The 17,900-nt window shown below is 32.4% G+C and overlaps 2 protein-coding genes across 2 annotated transcripts in view; one reads left to right on the forward strand and one right to left on the reverse strand.

Moving 5' to 3' along the window:
• The first annotated feature begins 1,990 nt into the window (after positions 1–1,990).
• On the forward strand, positions 1,991–6,270 carry LOC136978161 (glutamate receptor ionotropic, kainate 2-like). The gene is made up of 6 exons (XM_067273814.1): positions 1,991–2,056; positions 2,180–2,338; positions 2,409–2,550; positions 2,610–2,839; positions 4,314–4,570; positions 5,783–6,270. The coding sequence occupies exons 1-6, from the start codon at positions 1,991–1,993 to the stop codon at positions 6,018–6,020; spliced, it is 1,092 nt and encodes a 363-aa protein (XP_067129915.1). The 3' UTR covers positions 6,021–6,270.
• A 5,370-nt stretch (positions 6,271–11,640) lies between these two features.
• Positions 11,641–17,900, reverse strand: part of LOC136978248 (bleomycin hydrolase) — a 35,384-nt gene continuing 29,124 nt past the window's right edge. The window contains exon 11 of the mRNA XM_067273931.1: positions 11,641–12,136. Within this exon, the coding sequence (XP_067130032.1) occupies positions 11,982–12,136 (155 nt within the window). The 3' untranslated portion in view covers positions 11,641–11,981. The remainder of the gene's footprint in view (positions 12,137–17,900) is intronic.

Consider the following 17,900-nt stretch of genomic DNA (forward strand, 5'->3'; position numbering starts at 1 on the left):
ATGAATAAATGTAAATTGCTTGATTTTTTTAAGTAATATATTTTTATGTTAATTTAGTGACTATACTTTTAAAAATTTAATTAAAAATTTTATATTAACAGTTTAAATTTTAACTCTTTCCGCCCTGCCAACAATAAAAGGACCTGTTTTAAATTATGCTCATCGGGGGTTCGGACAGGTCCACAATAGAGTAGCCAGGGTAGAGAGAGACGAGACCTGACTCATCCGGGTCAAATCACGGAAATCTCTGAATGAATTTGAGTCCCCAGAAGAAAAGGCTGATGCCTTTACTGCCTCAGTCATCTGGCCTTAAAATAGGAATTGACAGAAAGTAATAATCGGCAATATCAAAGAATGGGGTAAAGCCAGTTTGTAGGAGTTCAGCCATTTGTCTCAGTGCTGAGAGAAATGAATGATGACTGAGAAGATATCAAACAATTAGAGGCGATTAGCTCTTAAATGGAATGGAATGATAAGTTAGTAATGTAGTGGTAAGATTTTCTAAAGACTTAATCAGCAAACATAAGAACAAGTTCAACTTGGGCTGTTTTTATTATAAAAAGTTCAATAGATATTATTCGATCAAACTCGGATCTCTTAACTTAAGAATATTGCAGTGATTGATTCTTTGTAACTTTTAATAATCGTATATTCCATCACATAATTATTGGAAATATTCGCAATTCTTCAGCCACTTATTTCTCATTATCAGATAAATTTAAAAACTATTTGAAGTGATATATTGATCATTCTGTACTTTTTCATTTTTAACATTTCTGCTCAATATTGGATTTAAAAACTCGGGGTCTAGGCAAAACTGTAATGCAAACCCCTCCAAAAAAAGCTAATAATTTCATTTTTTATATTCACCATTATATTTAAAGGCGAGAGCAAGAGCAGTACTGTTGCTACTGAGGAACTTCCCCTGCACACGATTTTGATTGTACTCTCTTGGAGAACCTGTGAATCTGGAGAAACTATGTTCATATTTTTTATTCATACACTGAAAATTTTATTTATTTATGTGTGAATGTAAAAATTGATTTACAGATTTGTCAGATCCTGGCTCTAAGAAATTGCTTAGACTTATGTCTAAGCAATTTCAATTGTCGTGCTTCTTAAATCTCACAACTGGGTATATGCAGGACTTATACATGAATGTATCTAAAAGAACACGGTGAAATTCATCATTTTGAATTTTCGTTGTAGAATACCCCTCTTCAGCTGTTGACAATTCCTTAAAACACTGGCCCTGAGTATAGTCACAAGTAAAATATAGTTTAACATTAACCAATAAAAGACATATATACCAATAATGTCATATGGAGAGTAATGAATATATGATATAATTTTTTTTAATTTCAAAAAAAGTAAAACCAAAACGAATTTACCTGGGAACCACAATTATAGATTTTATATTACCAATGTGATCTAAAAACTAAAAGTATAAATTAAGATGAAAAAAGGGTTATAATAAAATTAATATTAAATAACTGAATAATTTTTTACCTATGTAAAATATTCCGGTTTTAAAAAATTCTTTAAAAATTTGAAAGACTTAAAAACCTGCAGCAATTCACCAGTGAAAATTTCTGAGCAAACCAGGACTCGAATCCGAATCTTCTAGAGAGGCAGGCTAGTGCCATTCTCACGTTTATCATATGGGCGCAATAATCCCGTATATGAATATGTTTTTGTAATTTATTAATTATAATTACAATTAATTAAGTATTTGTCGAAATTTTAAGTCTTAAAACTCCAAATTCTTATTTTATATAAAATTTAGATTAATTATCTAAGAATGAGAATTTATCGAAGCCAGAAATAGACCTACGCAAACTAGAGTCTTTCGGGTCTTTGAGTATGGTTTATACTATGGTTGCTATTAGGGTTTGGGTTTTATTGTATGGGTTCATCATCCCTAGACCCTCGGATCTGACAAACATTTACAAATAAAATTTCACTGTATAGTGAACAATATAATCATGGTATGTATTACCATGATCATATTCTTTGTATTGTGATTCTTACCACAAATCCTCTTGGAGTATTTGTGGTAAGAATCACAAATAAAATTGATATTTTGGGGTCCGGGCTCCTAAATTTTGCATACAGCCTGAAATTTCCTAATTTCTTCAACACTAGAATTGAATATTACAAATTTTTCAAACATATTTAGGAAGTAGACTTAGGCGTTTGCGGAATTGGGATTTCTTACGAACGTTACAAAGATTTTTCGTTTTCTTCACTATATTTGTACGACAAGGTGACATTTTACTTGCGTTCTCCAGGAGTAAAACCTAAGATCACAGCTTTCCTGTACTCATTTTCATTAACTGTAAGGTAACTCTTCATACATTTTCCTTATTTTTATTGCCCTTTCCAATAATCTGTTATTTTAATTGCAGTTATGGATTTGCATATTATTGTCTTTACCCATTACTTCTTTCATCGTCTACTTACTCTCAAAATATTACTTTAAATCGCATCGAAAAGAGCAAAATTTCTTTTCTATTCTCTGGTCTCTCTTCAGCAGTTTGATATATCAAGGTATGTTTCCTAGAATAATTTCTAAAATTACGAACTACATTTTATTCCTTTACTTACAGAAAGCAGCAATTATTTGTGGATTCTCACTCCATTTCGCTTGATATTTGGTGTCTGGTTGATTTATTCTTTAATAATTACCAGTAGCTACGGCGGCACATTAGTGTCGTTACTGACTCTGCCCTCCTATGAATATTACCCACGAAACTTCATTCAGTTAGCTGAAGCGTGCCGGTTAAACCTTTACGAATGTGGAACTGCACGATCAGGGATAGTTCATCAGAAGATTATGGTACTTAAATTTTACTTTATAGAAATATCTTCCACAAAATTCAAAAACCTAATATTTCAAACTTTTCTATATTCGGGTATTTTAAATATCAAATTATTGTTATAGGAGTCTAGTCTCCATTTTACGGGAATATCAACACGAACGTGTTCGTGCTGCTATTCCCGTAAAATGGAGACTAGACTCGTTAATTCTTCTTTTTAAGTGAATTCGTATGACGTGACACCTCAACACGGAAACAGGTACCGGGTCGTACTGTACCTAGTCTCCACTACGCGTAGCGAGATAAAGACCTGAAAATTTTTGTATAGAAAAAATCTTTCTATACAAAATTTTCAAAATTTCTTAACCTTTACTGATTCAAGTAACTCTAATTTAAATCAGTATGTACAGTAAGACCCCGCTTAACGCTGCCTCGCTTAACGCTGATTCGATATAACGCGGTCTGCTCGAAGCCTAAAAATAGCTCAAAATTTACGCGGATTTTAATTTTCGCGGCATTTCATTGATTCGTACATTATACGATTATTTACGAACACGAACCAATCGGCGAAAGGTGGCAAAAAGGTGTACTGTGCTTCCCTTAAATCTATGTTTGTTTGGTGCAATTTTTAAAAAAATATAACATCATGGATGCCATAGGAAATATCGACTTGGCTTGGCAAGAATTAACTGATAAATGCGTGAACAGAGTATGGAAGAAGTTATGGCTGAAGGTATCCAAGAATTCTCAACGAGAAGAGCCTATCGCTGTATCGTTAGGTTGACAATTTGGTCAACCTAAACAATACAGTATGACTAGGAGATGTGTACAAGCAGGACATTGAGGAGTTACTGCAGGTTTCTGGTGAGAGCCTTACGAACGATGACCATCAAGAACTGGCAGAACAAGGAATTCGTGTAGAACTGGAAAATAGAGATTTTGAAAACGAAGAACCCAAAGAATTTCTCCACAGATTTCCTCAGTAAAATTTGGTAACGATAACCGAAATCGTTGATCAAATTGTAGCGAATGATCCAGATTTTGAAAGAAGTGCAAAAGAAAAACGAGGCGTTTTGGATGAGATCTTAAGAGTTTCAGAAGAGCCAGGACCTTCGTCACAAAAAATGTACTTTATATTTCTGTGTGCATATGTTAATGTGTTATTTAACATATATTATTATGCAAATTAATATAAAAGTAACCTAAAATTAAAGTAAAATCTGTTTATTTTTGGTCGCGTGTTCACCTATCCCTATTTACTCAATGTTACATGACCTCGTTTAACGTTGTTTCGCTTAGCGCTTTGTCGTCTAGGAATGCATCCCCCGCGTTAAGCGGGGTCTTACTGTATTATAGATTCAGTATTTGAAAATGTTTACACTAAGGCTATATATACAAAACTTCTGCATTCTCGACTATACATCGTACAGACAATTAATTTTAATTAGTGACTTTTTTCCTGGTTTATAAACATTTTATAATTTTTTTTCTCAGAATGGTCAGACGGATTTGGAAAAGTCTTTAGCACTTTCCATGATAAGAAACAAAGAGAATGAAGTACAGAGTCTACAAGAAGGTTTTGAACGAGTTTTAGAACGTAATTTTGCATTTATTATTCCCAAAGGAGTTTCTCAAAATTTTGTCGCCCCGTTTGGTGAGGAGATAGTTACTTCTGAAGATTTTCTTTATGGGTTATATGCTGGCATGGTCTTTCATAAGAATTCTTCATTTGAAGAGCGATTAAATAACATGTATGTACTTTTTGAAAAAAAATTATCAAAAGATGTTCTAAAAAGAATATCTTTAAAGAATTCTAAAAAATTGCACACCTTAGTTCTCGTTCGTGAATTTTGATTTGAATAAAAGATAACTTGCAACATTTAATTATTACAAGTCTACCTAAGAAATATCGCGATTGTTGTGTATATTCATAACAACTGTAAAATAGTATCATCATATATACTATTGTTTTTTAAAAAATTTTTTCTACCCTATGGGAACTAAGGGTAGAAAAAAATTTTCCATGCCCATCATGGATCATGACCCACAATGGAAATGAGGGATCGGGCTTGTCATATCCAAGACAGATTATTTATGAAAAATTTTCGAGATTTTAAATTGACTTGAATCTGAATTCCCAGAACAGTAGGCTGATACCTTACCACTTTGACTAGCAAGACGTCTTCGTGTCAATGCAGATCAACGACATTTAAGGTTAAGACTTGTGTTAACCTTGAAGGTAAAAAAAATAATTAGCGAGGTTACGGCCGACGTTTTCAACTCGAAAACGTGTACGTCGGACGTTCAGCACCGCCTTCCTGTAAGCCTAGAAGTTTGACAATGGCGTTTGGAACGTCAGTGAAAACGTCGGCCGCAACCTCGCTATTGTGTAACCGAAAACTTCAAATAAAAAACTGGCAAAAATCTTTGCTCCTATCAAAAAAATTTATATTATAATTCTTTAGTAATGCTATTTAAGCAGTATAAAAAAAATGGAAGAAAGCACGTGTTATTTTCTTCATTTTGAAATTCTCTTTAGGGAAGGTTCTCGCCCCTTTCCCCTCCCGACGGCGCCGCTGGTTATAATCCATAATGGGCATAACTATGGCTGGCAATAAAGCCTACACGTGCAGAAATCTTACAATTTAATCAAACCAAATGGTGTGTTGTCATCTAATTGTATTTATTATATAAATATATGACTGACCTTGTTATTTGGCAACTTGGAAATATATAACTTAATAATCGTACTTAATTGTTTATATATATAATCGTACTTCAATTATATTTATATACATCTACATACAACTATAATATATTAGAGTTATCTATTATATAAATAAAATATGAATAAAATATTATTTGTATCAAGAGTCAAAAATAAAAAAATGTTTGTTCCATTCTGAATTTCAAATTACAAAAATAAAACTAGAGAATGTAAGTATAAAAATTTATTTTTTCAGAATTAATCGTTTGATGGCAACAGGGATTTTACAGAAATGGATAGAAGACGACATCGCTACAGGTATAAATCACCACAAAGACATCGAGAATCATGTGATCAAGATGGAACAATTGCAAGGTGTCTTTTGTTTGTTACTGTCTGGGTACGGAATATCAATATTTGCCTTTGCTTGTGAATGGTGTTCTTTTATATATCAGATGCGAAAGATAAAAGTAATTGACAAAGAAATACAATAAACCTCTTTTAATTCATCTTATTGTTAAATCCTGCATATACGTCAAAATACCACTTCTGTATCAATTTTCAAAACATCTAAAAGTCTAATGTTTAAAAATTAATGTTTGAATATACACGTGATTTAAATGTTTAATACTAGATCCAATATAAGTAACTCATTAAGAAATGTAGAAAATGTTATCAATATCAAACGCTTTTAATTACAAAATACCTTTTAATTGACATGTAAGATTAATTACCAGTATGTAATAAATCTTCAAAAATCTTGTTTCGACTTATTGAAATAGTAATAATATTCACAAAGCTATAAACTTTCTGGTGAATACTGTTTTAACCAGTGTTGCATATATCGAAAGAAAAGTAATGTCAACATCATAATAAGGATTAAATTAGCTCAAATAATCAATCTTGTAATGGAAGGACGTTGTTTTATTACGTGCAATTTTTTGTTACGGCATGCACAGTACAGTACATATTACTTCCTCTATATTCCTATTTTTGTAACAGCAATAATAAAATTGATATAACATTTTTGCTCATCAGATTTTTAAATTACTTAAAATATTTTTATTGAAAGCCATGTGATAATTTACAATAGCTTGATAGGCACAGTCACAAGGAAGGAACAAAACATCTCTTCCAGGATAATAACAAGAAAAAACATTAGAAAAACAAAATAATAATAAAGAATAAAACCAATGACTCAATGAGATAATTAATAGTTACTTTAAACAAATTTGTAAAAAAAAGTGTGTAAGAAAAATCGAAATTAGTCAATCATTGAGTTCGTTAATTAATGACATGGCTCAAAGAAAGGTCATTAATGAACGAACTCAATAATTTACTACATTTCGATTTTTCTTGTATATGTAACTTTTACAAGTAAACATGATCGATTTCAAATATTATGGGTTGAAACGCGAAGACCCACTAAATTTGGTGGTAAAAGGCCGGCAATTAATACGGCCGGATAATTTTCAATTATACGGGATGATTCATATAAAACTAACACATTTTTTATTTATTCGATCATAAATAACGAGAACAAAAAATTTCTACACATCAAATAAAAGTGTTTATGGGCGTTTTGTAACATTTATAGTAAATGCTGGAAATGGTCACCTTGCTCCTGACTACACAACTAAACACGTCATTCCATGTTATTCGATGCTTTTTGCGTGATTGTTCTGTCAATAGCATTGATCTCGCCTGTAATGCATCCTGGTAGATGAAATCACCACCACCAAAATGATCTGCAAATGTTTTAGGACTAGATTCCAATAACTCCAAATAACTATCAGCGTTCAATGCACTACTAAGGATTGCCATCTCGCCATCCTCTGTTCAGGTTATACATCCCCACTAAAGTGCTATAATACTGGAGCGTCAGCCCTTGGAATCAAGTGAAGCCAGCATATGCGTGCGCAGGATGGAAGTCGCCATCTTGAGCGAGGAAGAAACACAGTAAGCTCGATGCTTAAAGTTGTAATTCAACGAAGCATTTCTGCTATTTATTTATCAAGGTTTTGATAAATTTGAAAGCTTCGCGCAAGTATTACCGACCTCTATGCGCATAATAAAAGCTTTCAAATTAACAATAGGAAATAGATTTTACAGTTAAAAAGTTTAAAACAAGTCTTCCTTATTAACTGGCAGGGCACACTGCAAGTAATCCAAATGAAATGCACCGAATAGTAGAACTATATGTTTATAGTATACATAAATTTACATATTTACTTTTATTTGTTAAAGTGCTGCCTAGAGAAATCACGACTTATCAAAACCCAACTTTAAACGTAAATCAATAGCTTCTGTAGGATTCAGGCAAAGACATACACCATATACGATGAGATTTAACATCAAAAAATCTTTTATCTAAATTTTTCTTTTACAATGCCACAAAAAATTAGCTTATCTCACCCAAAAAATTAAATACAGTAGAGCATCGGTTATCTGACTCAATTGGGGACTGGGGTTGGTCGGATAACTGAAATGTATGAAAAAATACATTATTAGTATAGTATATTAGTATCTCGCTATTAACCTACTTCGCGTTGAATTTTCATCGATGTTAAGCCTAACAAAATTTAAAAAATAATAATAATCATCGTTAAATTATTTCTTTATTTTGCACAAAATAAATACAGAAATAAAGACGAAGTGGAAAATTAAACCTGGGCCGTGTTCAGTAACGCAGAATTCTTGCTAAGTCTAGTTATGCTGTAATGTTGAACTCGTTTCTTACTACTGCTTGACTCCTCCCACCACTAGCTTCCTTTATCTATTCTTAGCTCCCCCCATTAAGCCACTCAGAATTCTAACTTAGGTGTACTGCGTTACTGAACACGTCCCTGGTTTAAATACTGGCCTCCCTTTCATGGTCGAGCCAGTGTTGCCAGCTAAAACACGCAAAAATTTAACAAAAAATAATATTAAAGTAGCCAAGACTTAGCCAAATATTGTAGCGCCACATCACTAGCGGACAATTGAATTTGCCGACTAGAACGCGGTCGGTTAATCGGGGGTCGGATAATCGATGCTCTACTCTATTTCAAAAATAAAAACCCCAGCAACGAGGTGCGTAGTTTTCCTGGCTGTTAAAATAAAAAAAAATATTTAAAAATTTTAAAATTATAATGAATAAAACTGTGGTGCCATCTGTTAAATAATAATAATAATAATAAAAATCATATTATGAAATGGAAAAACAATTTTGAGGGTAGAGATGATTATTATGAAAATGTAATCATTAACAAAAAGATGTAAATGCTCATAATGAGTAAAATCGTCATTAAGTCCAACCATACTCGAGATATGACAAGTGATCCCCTCAACCTTTAATTACGAAAATTTAATACCATCAATCCTCTTACATAGAACCTTCTATCATGCCAAATTTCGTTTCTTAATCATTACCCCATCCTGAGATATTAAACCAAATAGAAGCCAACACATGCAAGATTTTCAAAAACACTCTGGAAAGTAAAATTTGACATGATTCCTATACTTTCCCTTGTTATGTATACATAATAGCAGGGAAAGTAAAAAGTGCATTTGACAAATATCCTTGGAAGGATATTTCAGGACACTTTTCAATAAGATATATATTTTTTAAACACTAAGAGGGCTTCTGTTAGAAAGCCCATTATGGGTTTGGCCAGGCTCACAATGTGGTGGCTGGATGGTGAGGGATGGGGCTGACATATCTGCTCGGATCATCCTGAAAAATTCCCGGGGCTTTTCAATCCCAGGTCCCCAGAGCAGTAGGCTGCCACTTTGACCACTCAGCCATCCAACAGTCTGTTTAAAAGAGCTTCTACTATTATGGTAGAATTAAAGACGACAAAGAATCTAGCTTCTGGTAAAAAAAATTCACTGAGTTCAGCGTTAAAATAGTTCCTTTAGCACTAACACAAGCACTTTCGACGAGTTTATAATCGTCGTCTTCAGGTGAAAAGAACGATTTTAATAAAACGAACGTGCAGAATGTTCCAAGGAGAACAGAATTTTTGAATTCAAAACAGGCAACCGGTAATTCCGTTAAGAACGTGCAAAAAGATTTTGACATGTTCGAATTCTTAAATCTACGGTGCGAGCAGCGCATGCGTGGAATTGACACCGCGATGGCTTGCGATGTTAGGCGCGTTTCGTTGTTTAAACGCCGATACAATGCTACCCACACCCCGGGTAGATCTAGGGTGGGAACATTGCATGCTTCCGTAGTAGCTGTGAGTAGCACTTCCCAGATGAACACAAGCCTTCGATTGTTGCAACATTTTATTATTTCCATTCTGGACCATAGGGGGTCGTAGCCTTGCTCGAGTACTTTTTTTTAGCGAGTTCTGTAGTATATTTTCCCTTGGCTACATCGTCCTGGCGCTATGCGAGGCGGGAGGCGAGCATTCTTGTTGTTGCTCCTATATACCTTGTGCTAGCTCCCGTTGCCGGATTTTCTAGGTGTATTACGTAAACTCCTGACTTTTCTAAAGTGGTTAGCTTGTCACGATCATTACAGATGAACCTGCGTAGATTTGGTAGAGGGGTTTTAGGTAGAGTGAAGTTGTACCACTGAAAGATGCGGCTGATGCGTATAGATGGTGGTCCGAGATACGGCAACGAAGTCTGGATCACGGATGTTTTGTTTTTTCTTTTCTGTGCAGCGTGGTACGTGGGAATAGGGACTCCTTTATCCTGCGGAATGCATGCTCATATTTGCCACGCGTGAATCCTGCACGAGATACTGCCACTTTGACGATGTCTAATTCAACTTTTACTGCAATCTGCGTGAAGCCCTAACTATCATCACCGAGCACAACTATTTCCTTTTCAACAAGAACGTCTACTTGCAAAAGCGAAGAGTTCCTGTGAGTCCCTATAGGCTATTCCTATCTGCAGTCTTAGCTGAGCTCGTTATGAGAGAAATCAAGCGTAGAGTTTGACTCCCCTCTTGCCATCAGTTATCCGTCATTATATCTGCGCTATGTCGACGATATCTTAATAATATGGGAGAATACAGAGGAGGAATTCTTCAAATTTGTGCAGCAACTATCAAGCATATACCCTACAATCAGTTTCACTTGGGAGAAAGAGTAGGATGAATCAATAACGTTCTTGGATTTGTGTATACGAAAGTCGGTTGAGGAGCCACAGTTTGCAGTTCATCACAAATCTAATGAGTTACTGTCTATTATCCCAGCAGATGCTTTCCAACCGTCGCGGTATATCAATGCCGCCATTGCTGCACTTGTTAGAAGGACGCTATTGCTTCTTTCAACGCAGATAACAGTAAAATACTTTTGCTTAATGTTTTTAATATCATCATACTTTTGATCAACTCTTACTTTGTTTAAAATGCTGTAACTTTGTAATTTATGCAAATATCTTTGTTTGGTGTATAAAAATATTAACATTTCTGTTACAATATATTTGCCAATTGTTAAAAGTTAAATAAAATTTATGTTTAACTGTTTCAGGATTAAAATAATTTTTCCATAACAAATACAAAGTATTCCATACTTTTGATTAAGGGTTGTTAAACATAACAGCCAGAAAGTAAAATAAACTATTGAAATAAATAACATGGTTTTTAAGTCACGCTCACCTTTTACAAGCAACATTACCAAAGTTTAACAGTAAGTAAAACCTAACTTTTGTAGAGTTGCTAACCTATCAAGTTCCTTCACTTCCTGATTAACAAGCAAAGGTGCAGCAGACAACCACCCTGTAAAAAATTCTCTGAATGAATGAGTTTGCAAAGAATAATGAATGGAGAATATAAGTTATGAAAAAACACCACAGTTTCACATTGGATTGGGGACCCTTCATAATTTTTTTAGTTTGAAACACAATATTAGCTATCATTCCCAAATCATTTACAGATTTGACAAATGAAAGGGAAAAGGTTTATAGCTTTGTGAATATTATTACTATTTTAATAAGTCGAAACAAGATTTTTGAAGAACCCTCCCAAATTGACAAAGAGTCAATTTGGGAGGGTTCTGAGATAATGAAAAACATGTAGCTACTATTTTTTGACTGTTAATAAGGTCAACTTATTATAAAATAAATCAATTACTTTCAAGAAAGAAAGAAAAATAGTTTGAAAAGAAACAAAGATCATGATTATTGCAAATTCTTTATTGAACTTAATCAAACATAATAATTGTAATAATTCAGAGCTATGCATTTAAAATACATTATTTAATTCTTTTAATGAACTATTTCACTGAAATTTATGATGCTGCATATTTTGACTTATTACTAAATTTCCAAAGTCTAAAGAAGAAACAATTTTAAAGCTATTGAGTTTGGCACATAAATATGAAATTAAAAAGCAATACCAACTTTACTATAAACTTGATTCTATGAATTTTAAATAACTATGTGTATACATACATATATATATATATTTGCATTTGTATACATATACATTTATGTATAATAAAACAGAACTTCCAATATTAAGATCTAGCAAGAGAACCCATTGGATCCCAGGCAGGAAGGATGATTGGTTTTTGCTTAAATACAGCCATGATTTCTTCAGAAACATATTTTTTATCCACAACAACTTCAAACACAAACTCTTTGAACCAGTCTGTGGACATCACCAAGTTACCTGCAAAAAAATTATACAAAATTATTTTCAACAATTGAGACAGAGGAAATTCTTTAAATAATAGATATTTTCATGAAATTAAACAACTGCCAAATTATATTGGGTTATATTACTACTATTATTCTTAATTAAATGCTAAGTAATTTGGCACTAGAGGCTTACATTAGACACCATTTCTTGATAAATGTAATAATTATAATTAAACTTTGCAAGATATGGTATGTAAAGCCTGCCTCTAGTGCAAAATTACTTAGCATTTAATTAATAATAGTAGTTTGTAATAGTATAGTCCAGTATAATTTGGAAATCATTTGGTTTTAATATATAACTATAGGATTTGGATGTTTATATTTTTATAAAATAATTTAAATGATAAATTGCAAGAAAAGTGCAGGTCAAAAATGTTTTTGGAAATATAATTTTGGACAGAAAGAATGTGTACAAATAGTTTCCAGGAAGAGAAAAAAAAACTTAATTTACAATCATTAAGAATTATACCTAAATGAAATTTTTTCAAGACCATCATACCATGTAAATCAAGATAATTCTTGATTTACTTCGTACATATCATGAGAATTTCATTTAACCCAAGACTAACATTTATGTGAGAAATAGGGACATAAATTCCATATTTCACCATAATCAACTAAGTAAATTGAAGATTAGGTGTACATTTCAGGGCTGTGGAATCAAGCCCCTTACTCTTAGAATTTTCGATTTGACTCAAACTGAGTCCTACCTCTAACAATTTAAAATATACTTTGATGACTACCAAATGAATCACCAAGCATTTCTATCAAAACTAAGAGTACTTATCTTACTTCACAAAATTTTTCATCACCACTATCATCTTCATAAACTACACATTTACAGACAAAGTTTTCCATCTGTGGTTATAGTAAAATACAGTGAAAACTGCTTATGCAACCACCTGCATTCAACGAGCACCTGTCAACATGGGCAAAAATTTCTGGCATGGAATAGTTTATACATAGAGTCTTCGTATAAGTTACCCGTATTAAACGACCACCTGTGTAACATGACCATGGGCATCGATTTTTGGTCCGAAACAACATACAACAACTGTAATAAGCAACCACTTCCACGAATATATCTGGTCTAAACTCTTGTTTGAACCCACCTCGAGCCCTTCTCCCACCCTTGAAATTAGGTGTAAATGTTAATGAATTAGTCTAGGAACAAAGGAAATTCATTTCAGTTTGTTTGAAATTGTCCAAAAATGAAAGAAATGCAAAGTGTTGTTAGAAGATTGCGTTAAAGTTATCAGAAAAAGTGAAAATGGTTTATCACAATGGCAATTAGCAGCAAAGTTTAACTGTGGGAAAACAAAATTTATTTTACCATAGACCTACAGTATTTTGCTTAGGGGTATAAAATACTGTACAAGATCCAATTAATTGGCTGACCTCGTTGTTTGATCAAATTAATTTTTTTTACACTCATATACAGTACACGTGCAATAAATAGTTTGTTATCAACCTACCTTATTTCCACGATATTTTTAGAAAAATAATATCCAAGTAAAAATGTTCATAGAAACAATATCAATAACCATTACAAATCCCATTACATGAAGTACTATGAATATAAGTAATAATGTCATACAGTAAAAATCTGTGCTTGTCATGGTATTAGAAAGTGCTTCAGTGTGAAGTCTGTTACATGTTACGTGTTTGAAAATGCCGCACTCACATCAATGTAGTCATCATCTGTCAAAATATGACTTGTTGGTGATCCCCTGGCATTCCTTGATCTGGGAATAGCATCTGTAATGTGAGTGAGCTCTTAATGTGTATTTACCTTTGTGGAGTAAATTTCACCCTTCACCCATCCCCATAAACAGAAATACAAGGGAGTGAAGATCCGGGTTTCGTATTGGTTAGGAAATGAGACTGTCACCACAAATTCACTGATTGGGAAAGACGCAACAGAGATGGGCCTGCAACATAATGAGGCAGGCTTCATCATGTTGCAGGTATATGAGACACCACATATCCAAGAGAACATCTGATTACACACTGCTGTATCTCACAGTAACCATTATGAACCCATGTTCATAATGGTTACTGTGTATACACATGTTCATAATAATATAATGGTTATTGTACATTATGAACATGTGTATACTGTGTATACACATGTTCATAATGGTATACACATGTTCATATGAACTTTTTTTGCATAGAATTATTCATAACTTAGAGGCTAGTCATACATTATATTTGCATTTTTCTTGAACTTTTACCCCCTTCTCTCTTGTCCCACTTTATCCAAGTTTCTATAACTCCCCCTCTTTGGACATGAACAAAACTCAACCCCCTTAAAACCTTCATCACTTTATGAATAGTAGATACCATAAGTAGAAACAAAACATACAAAAAAATTTTGAAATATAATAAATCCCTCCCCATCCCCTTGTCCAACTTGTTGTAACCCCCTCCCCCTTCCAGTGTGGATGTCATTTATAAACCACCCCTTACTATCATCTCTTGGAATATTGTAATTTGTCCTGAATCATCTGTGTAAAGGACTATCAATTATAGTTTATACATTTTTAAGATGCAATTATTGTTATAAAAAACAACAAATGCAATACAATATGGAAAGTCAGCATTTTTACATTTCATTCACTCAACCACACACACACACAGAACGTGGGGGAATAGTGTGTATAATATTTAGGTTACTACATGCTAATGGCAGATAACACTTACCATGGTGAAATGAATGAATAATACTAACAAACTTGTTTACTAATTATGATGTGGTCAACTGTAGTTAGAAATAAAGCATCATGGGATAAGTAACCTTAGTTATCTGATAATTAATGTAGATATATAACAATAATAATTACCTGATATATGCTTATATATGTTTTTCTCCTTACATTTCTTAATTCTTGTACATTTGTTCTCAAATATCAATCACTGCTTTAATTTACTCATTCTCTCCTGCAGAGTCATATCATTTCTATGCCAATTTCAACTATTGCCATTACAAATGTCATGAATCTGGAAATTGTGACTGAATAATGGCAATGAATGTCAAAAACCATCTTTCTAAAACAAAGTGAGCTTAATTGAATTCTGGTGGGAGTTCCTAACAATAATAGAGCTAACTGGGAAAGATCACACTGAAAATATTAATCATATTACAGTAGCTACTAACCACTTCAGTGAGATCATAGTATAAGGAATATATCGTAACTGAAAATTTCCATAGTTTATTTTTTTACCTATTCATTTTTACTAATTAATACAAATATATTCATAGAATGTCAGCAAATTTACTAAACCAGAGTTTTTACTTACAAGTATAACAATAATGTTTAATATTACTTAATGCTATCATGAATGAAAACAATATTTTTGACTTTTAAAACTTATAATTGTAATAAAAAAAAAAAAAACTGAATAATTTAAAACTTTCAGCAACACTTAAAAAGTTATATTTTAAGTACAAAATTTAAACATATCCATTCACTGTGAGAACATTTCAAGCATCAAGCCTAAGCTGGGAATAAAGATTTAGAACTATTATTTCAATTAAAAAAATCAAAACAGTTAAAGTCTGTCCAAAAAGTTTAGGAAATTAGATTTTTTTTCGTGAAAAATTTTATTTAAATATAAATATTGTTATTTTATTTAATATAAATGTTTTTAATACATCAATTAATAATAATCATTATTTAGCAGAACTTTAAACAATTATTTGTTAAAAAAAAAATTGAAAGAGTGTGTCCAAAAAGTTTAGGTAATTTAAAATAATACATTTTGTGTTTGATGCTTAATTAACTTTCGTAAAAAAAAGTTAATTATAAAATTAACTCAAACTATTTTCCAATATTAAAATAAGGTTTTTAATGATTTCTTCTGGTAGATTATTCTAACACTTTTCAATTTCAGATTTTAGGTCATGTATGGTTAAATACTGCTTGAAATTGGCATATACTTGTCTAGATATAATGTCCCAAAGATTTTCAATAAGGTTCAGGTCTAGGCTTCTAGTTGGACACTTCATGAGATTAACATTATTTTTTGTAAACCAGGTTTGAGTTAAATGACACACAAAGAGGAGACTTATCATGCTGAAATATCCAATTATTTCCAGCAATATTTTTCCCCAAAAGGTAAAAGATTCTGTTGAAGACTTTGTTAATAAAGTTCTAAGTTTTGCTGTCCAGAAACAAATGCAATTGAAGTTTTTCCATCATATCCAAATCCTGCCAAACCATAATGCTTCCTCCTCCTCCTTGTCCATTGAAATATGTTCTAGGTTTTTTTCTAAGATCATGCCCACCAATTAGGGTCATCTAAATTCCACCTTTTTCATCACTAAACACTACACTTTTTCTATTGTTCCTTCCATAACATATTTTCATGCCTACTCTAACCATGCCTCAATGAGTTGTGGTTTTAAGGGAGGTTGTTTACCCATTGTGTAAGTAATTGTTGGTGATGATTTTAATACATTATGAATGGTGCTTTTACTTACTTTATCATCAAAATCTACAGCAATGTTTTTAACAGATGATGTAAATTTGAAGCAACTTTTAAAACTCTCCTTTCATTCAGTAGTCACTTTTGGTCTTCCATATCTTGGTTTAGTTTCCAATTTTCACCTTTTTCAATAACTTTATATATTCCTGAGACAGACTTATAGATTTCTTTAGCAATTTGATTAACTGTAGTATCTTTTACTTTTCTTTTTGAAATGTAAACCACATCATTGTCAGTGAATTGTTTTTTTCTTGACATGATTAATATTACAGATAAAGCACTTGTTGAAACTTTAAGTTCTGATCTATAGAATCTTTACCATTAGTTAGTACCTTAAATATAGTTGGATTACATCTAAGCTATTCTAGCATTCATGTGTTTTACTAGTGTTTTATATGTAGAAGCCTTGGGTCCTAGTCCACTGCTATAAGTTTCTGAACTCTGCCTATTATTACTAAGCTGCAATTTATTAACACTATTCTGTACGATTTTAGCTAACCTAACCTAACAATCAGATTTTTGCTATATCCATGAGCTTGTGCAAATTTTTAAATCTTCTCTATCTCCTTCATTGTGTCACAATATTAGAGCAGTGTGTGTGTATGCCCTTTGCCCCAATGTTATAGATTCTGCTATTTTATAGGAAGGTGATTTTCAATAAGGTACCCACTAGAATTGGAAAGAATGAAAGAAACCTGTGTAACTACTTGTCCTTCATAAAAAATGATATTGAGGTCCAGGAAGTGTACATTTGTATGGCTTTCTTGATCTAATGTTTAACATTAAGCCATACCTGTTGTCATTAAAAGTCCATATGATCTCATCAATATTTGGTTTTGCCTTCCAGATAGTTAATATATCACCAACATAACATTTGTAAAGTATCATGTTGTTCTTAAATTTCCACAATGTTGTAAATTTGTAAATAGCATAAACTGTTATAATTCTGCCATTAGAACTCAGTTCTTTCATTTAATTTTGTAATGTACACATTTTCCACCTGATGCAGACCACTGAATAGGGTTAAAAATATTTGTTTGGGTAAAACATTACACCTTCTATACTTTTCCAGCAGAGTTATTGATATTCTAATAAATTTGCAGTTTACAGTTAGTTAATACTTTTTTAATTATTATATATGTCCCTAGTTATAATTAAAAACAATTTTAAAATAATGCACATATTTAATCTTGTCTGAAAATGCTTTACACAGGTGCATTTTGACACCCACAGCTATACAAATA

This window comes from Centruroides vittatus, unplaced genomic scaffold (assembly GCF_030686945.1).
Source record: "Centruroides vittatus isolate TY-2023 unplaced genomic scaffold, ASM3068694v2 contig_5, whole genome shotgun sequence".
In the NCBI taxonomy this organism is placed as follows: Eukaryota; Metazoa; Arthropoda; class Arachnida; order Scorpiones; family Buthidae; genus Centruroides; species Centruroides vittatus.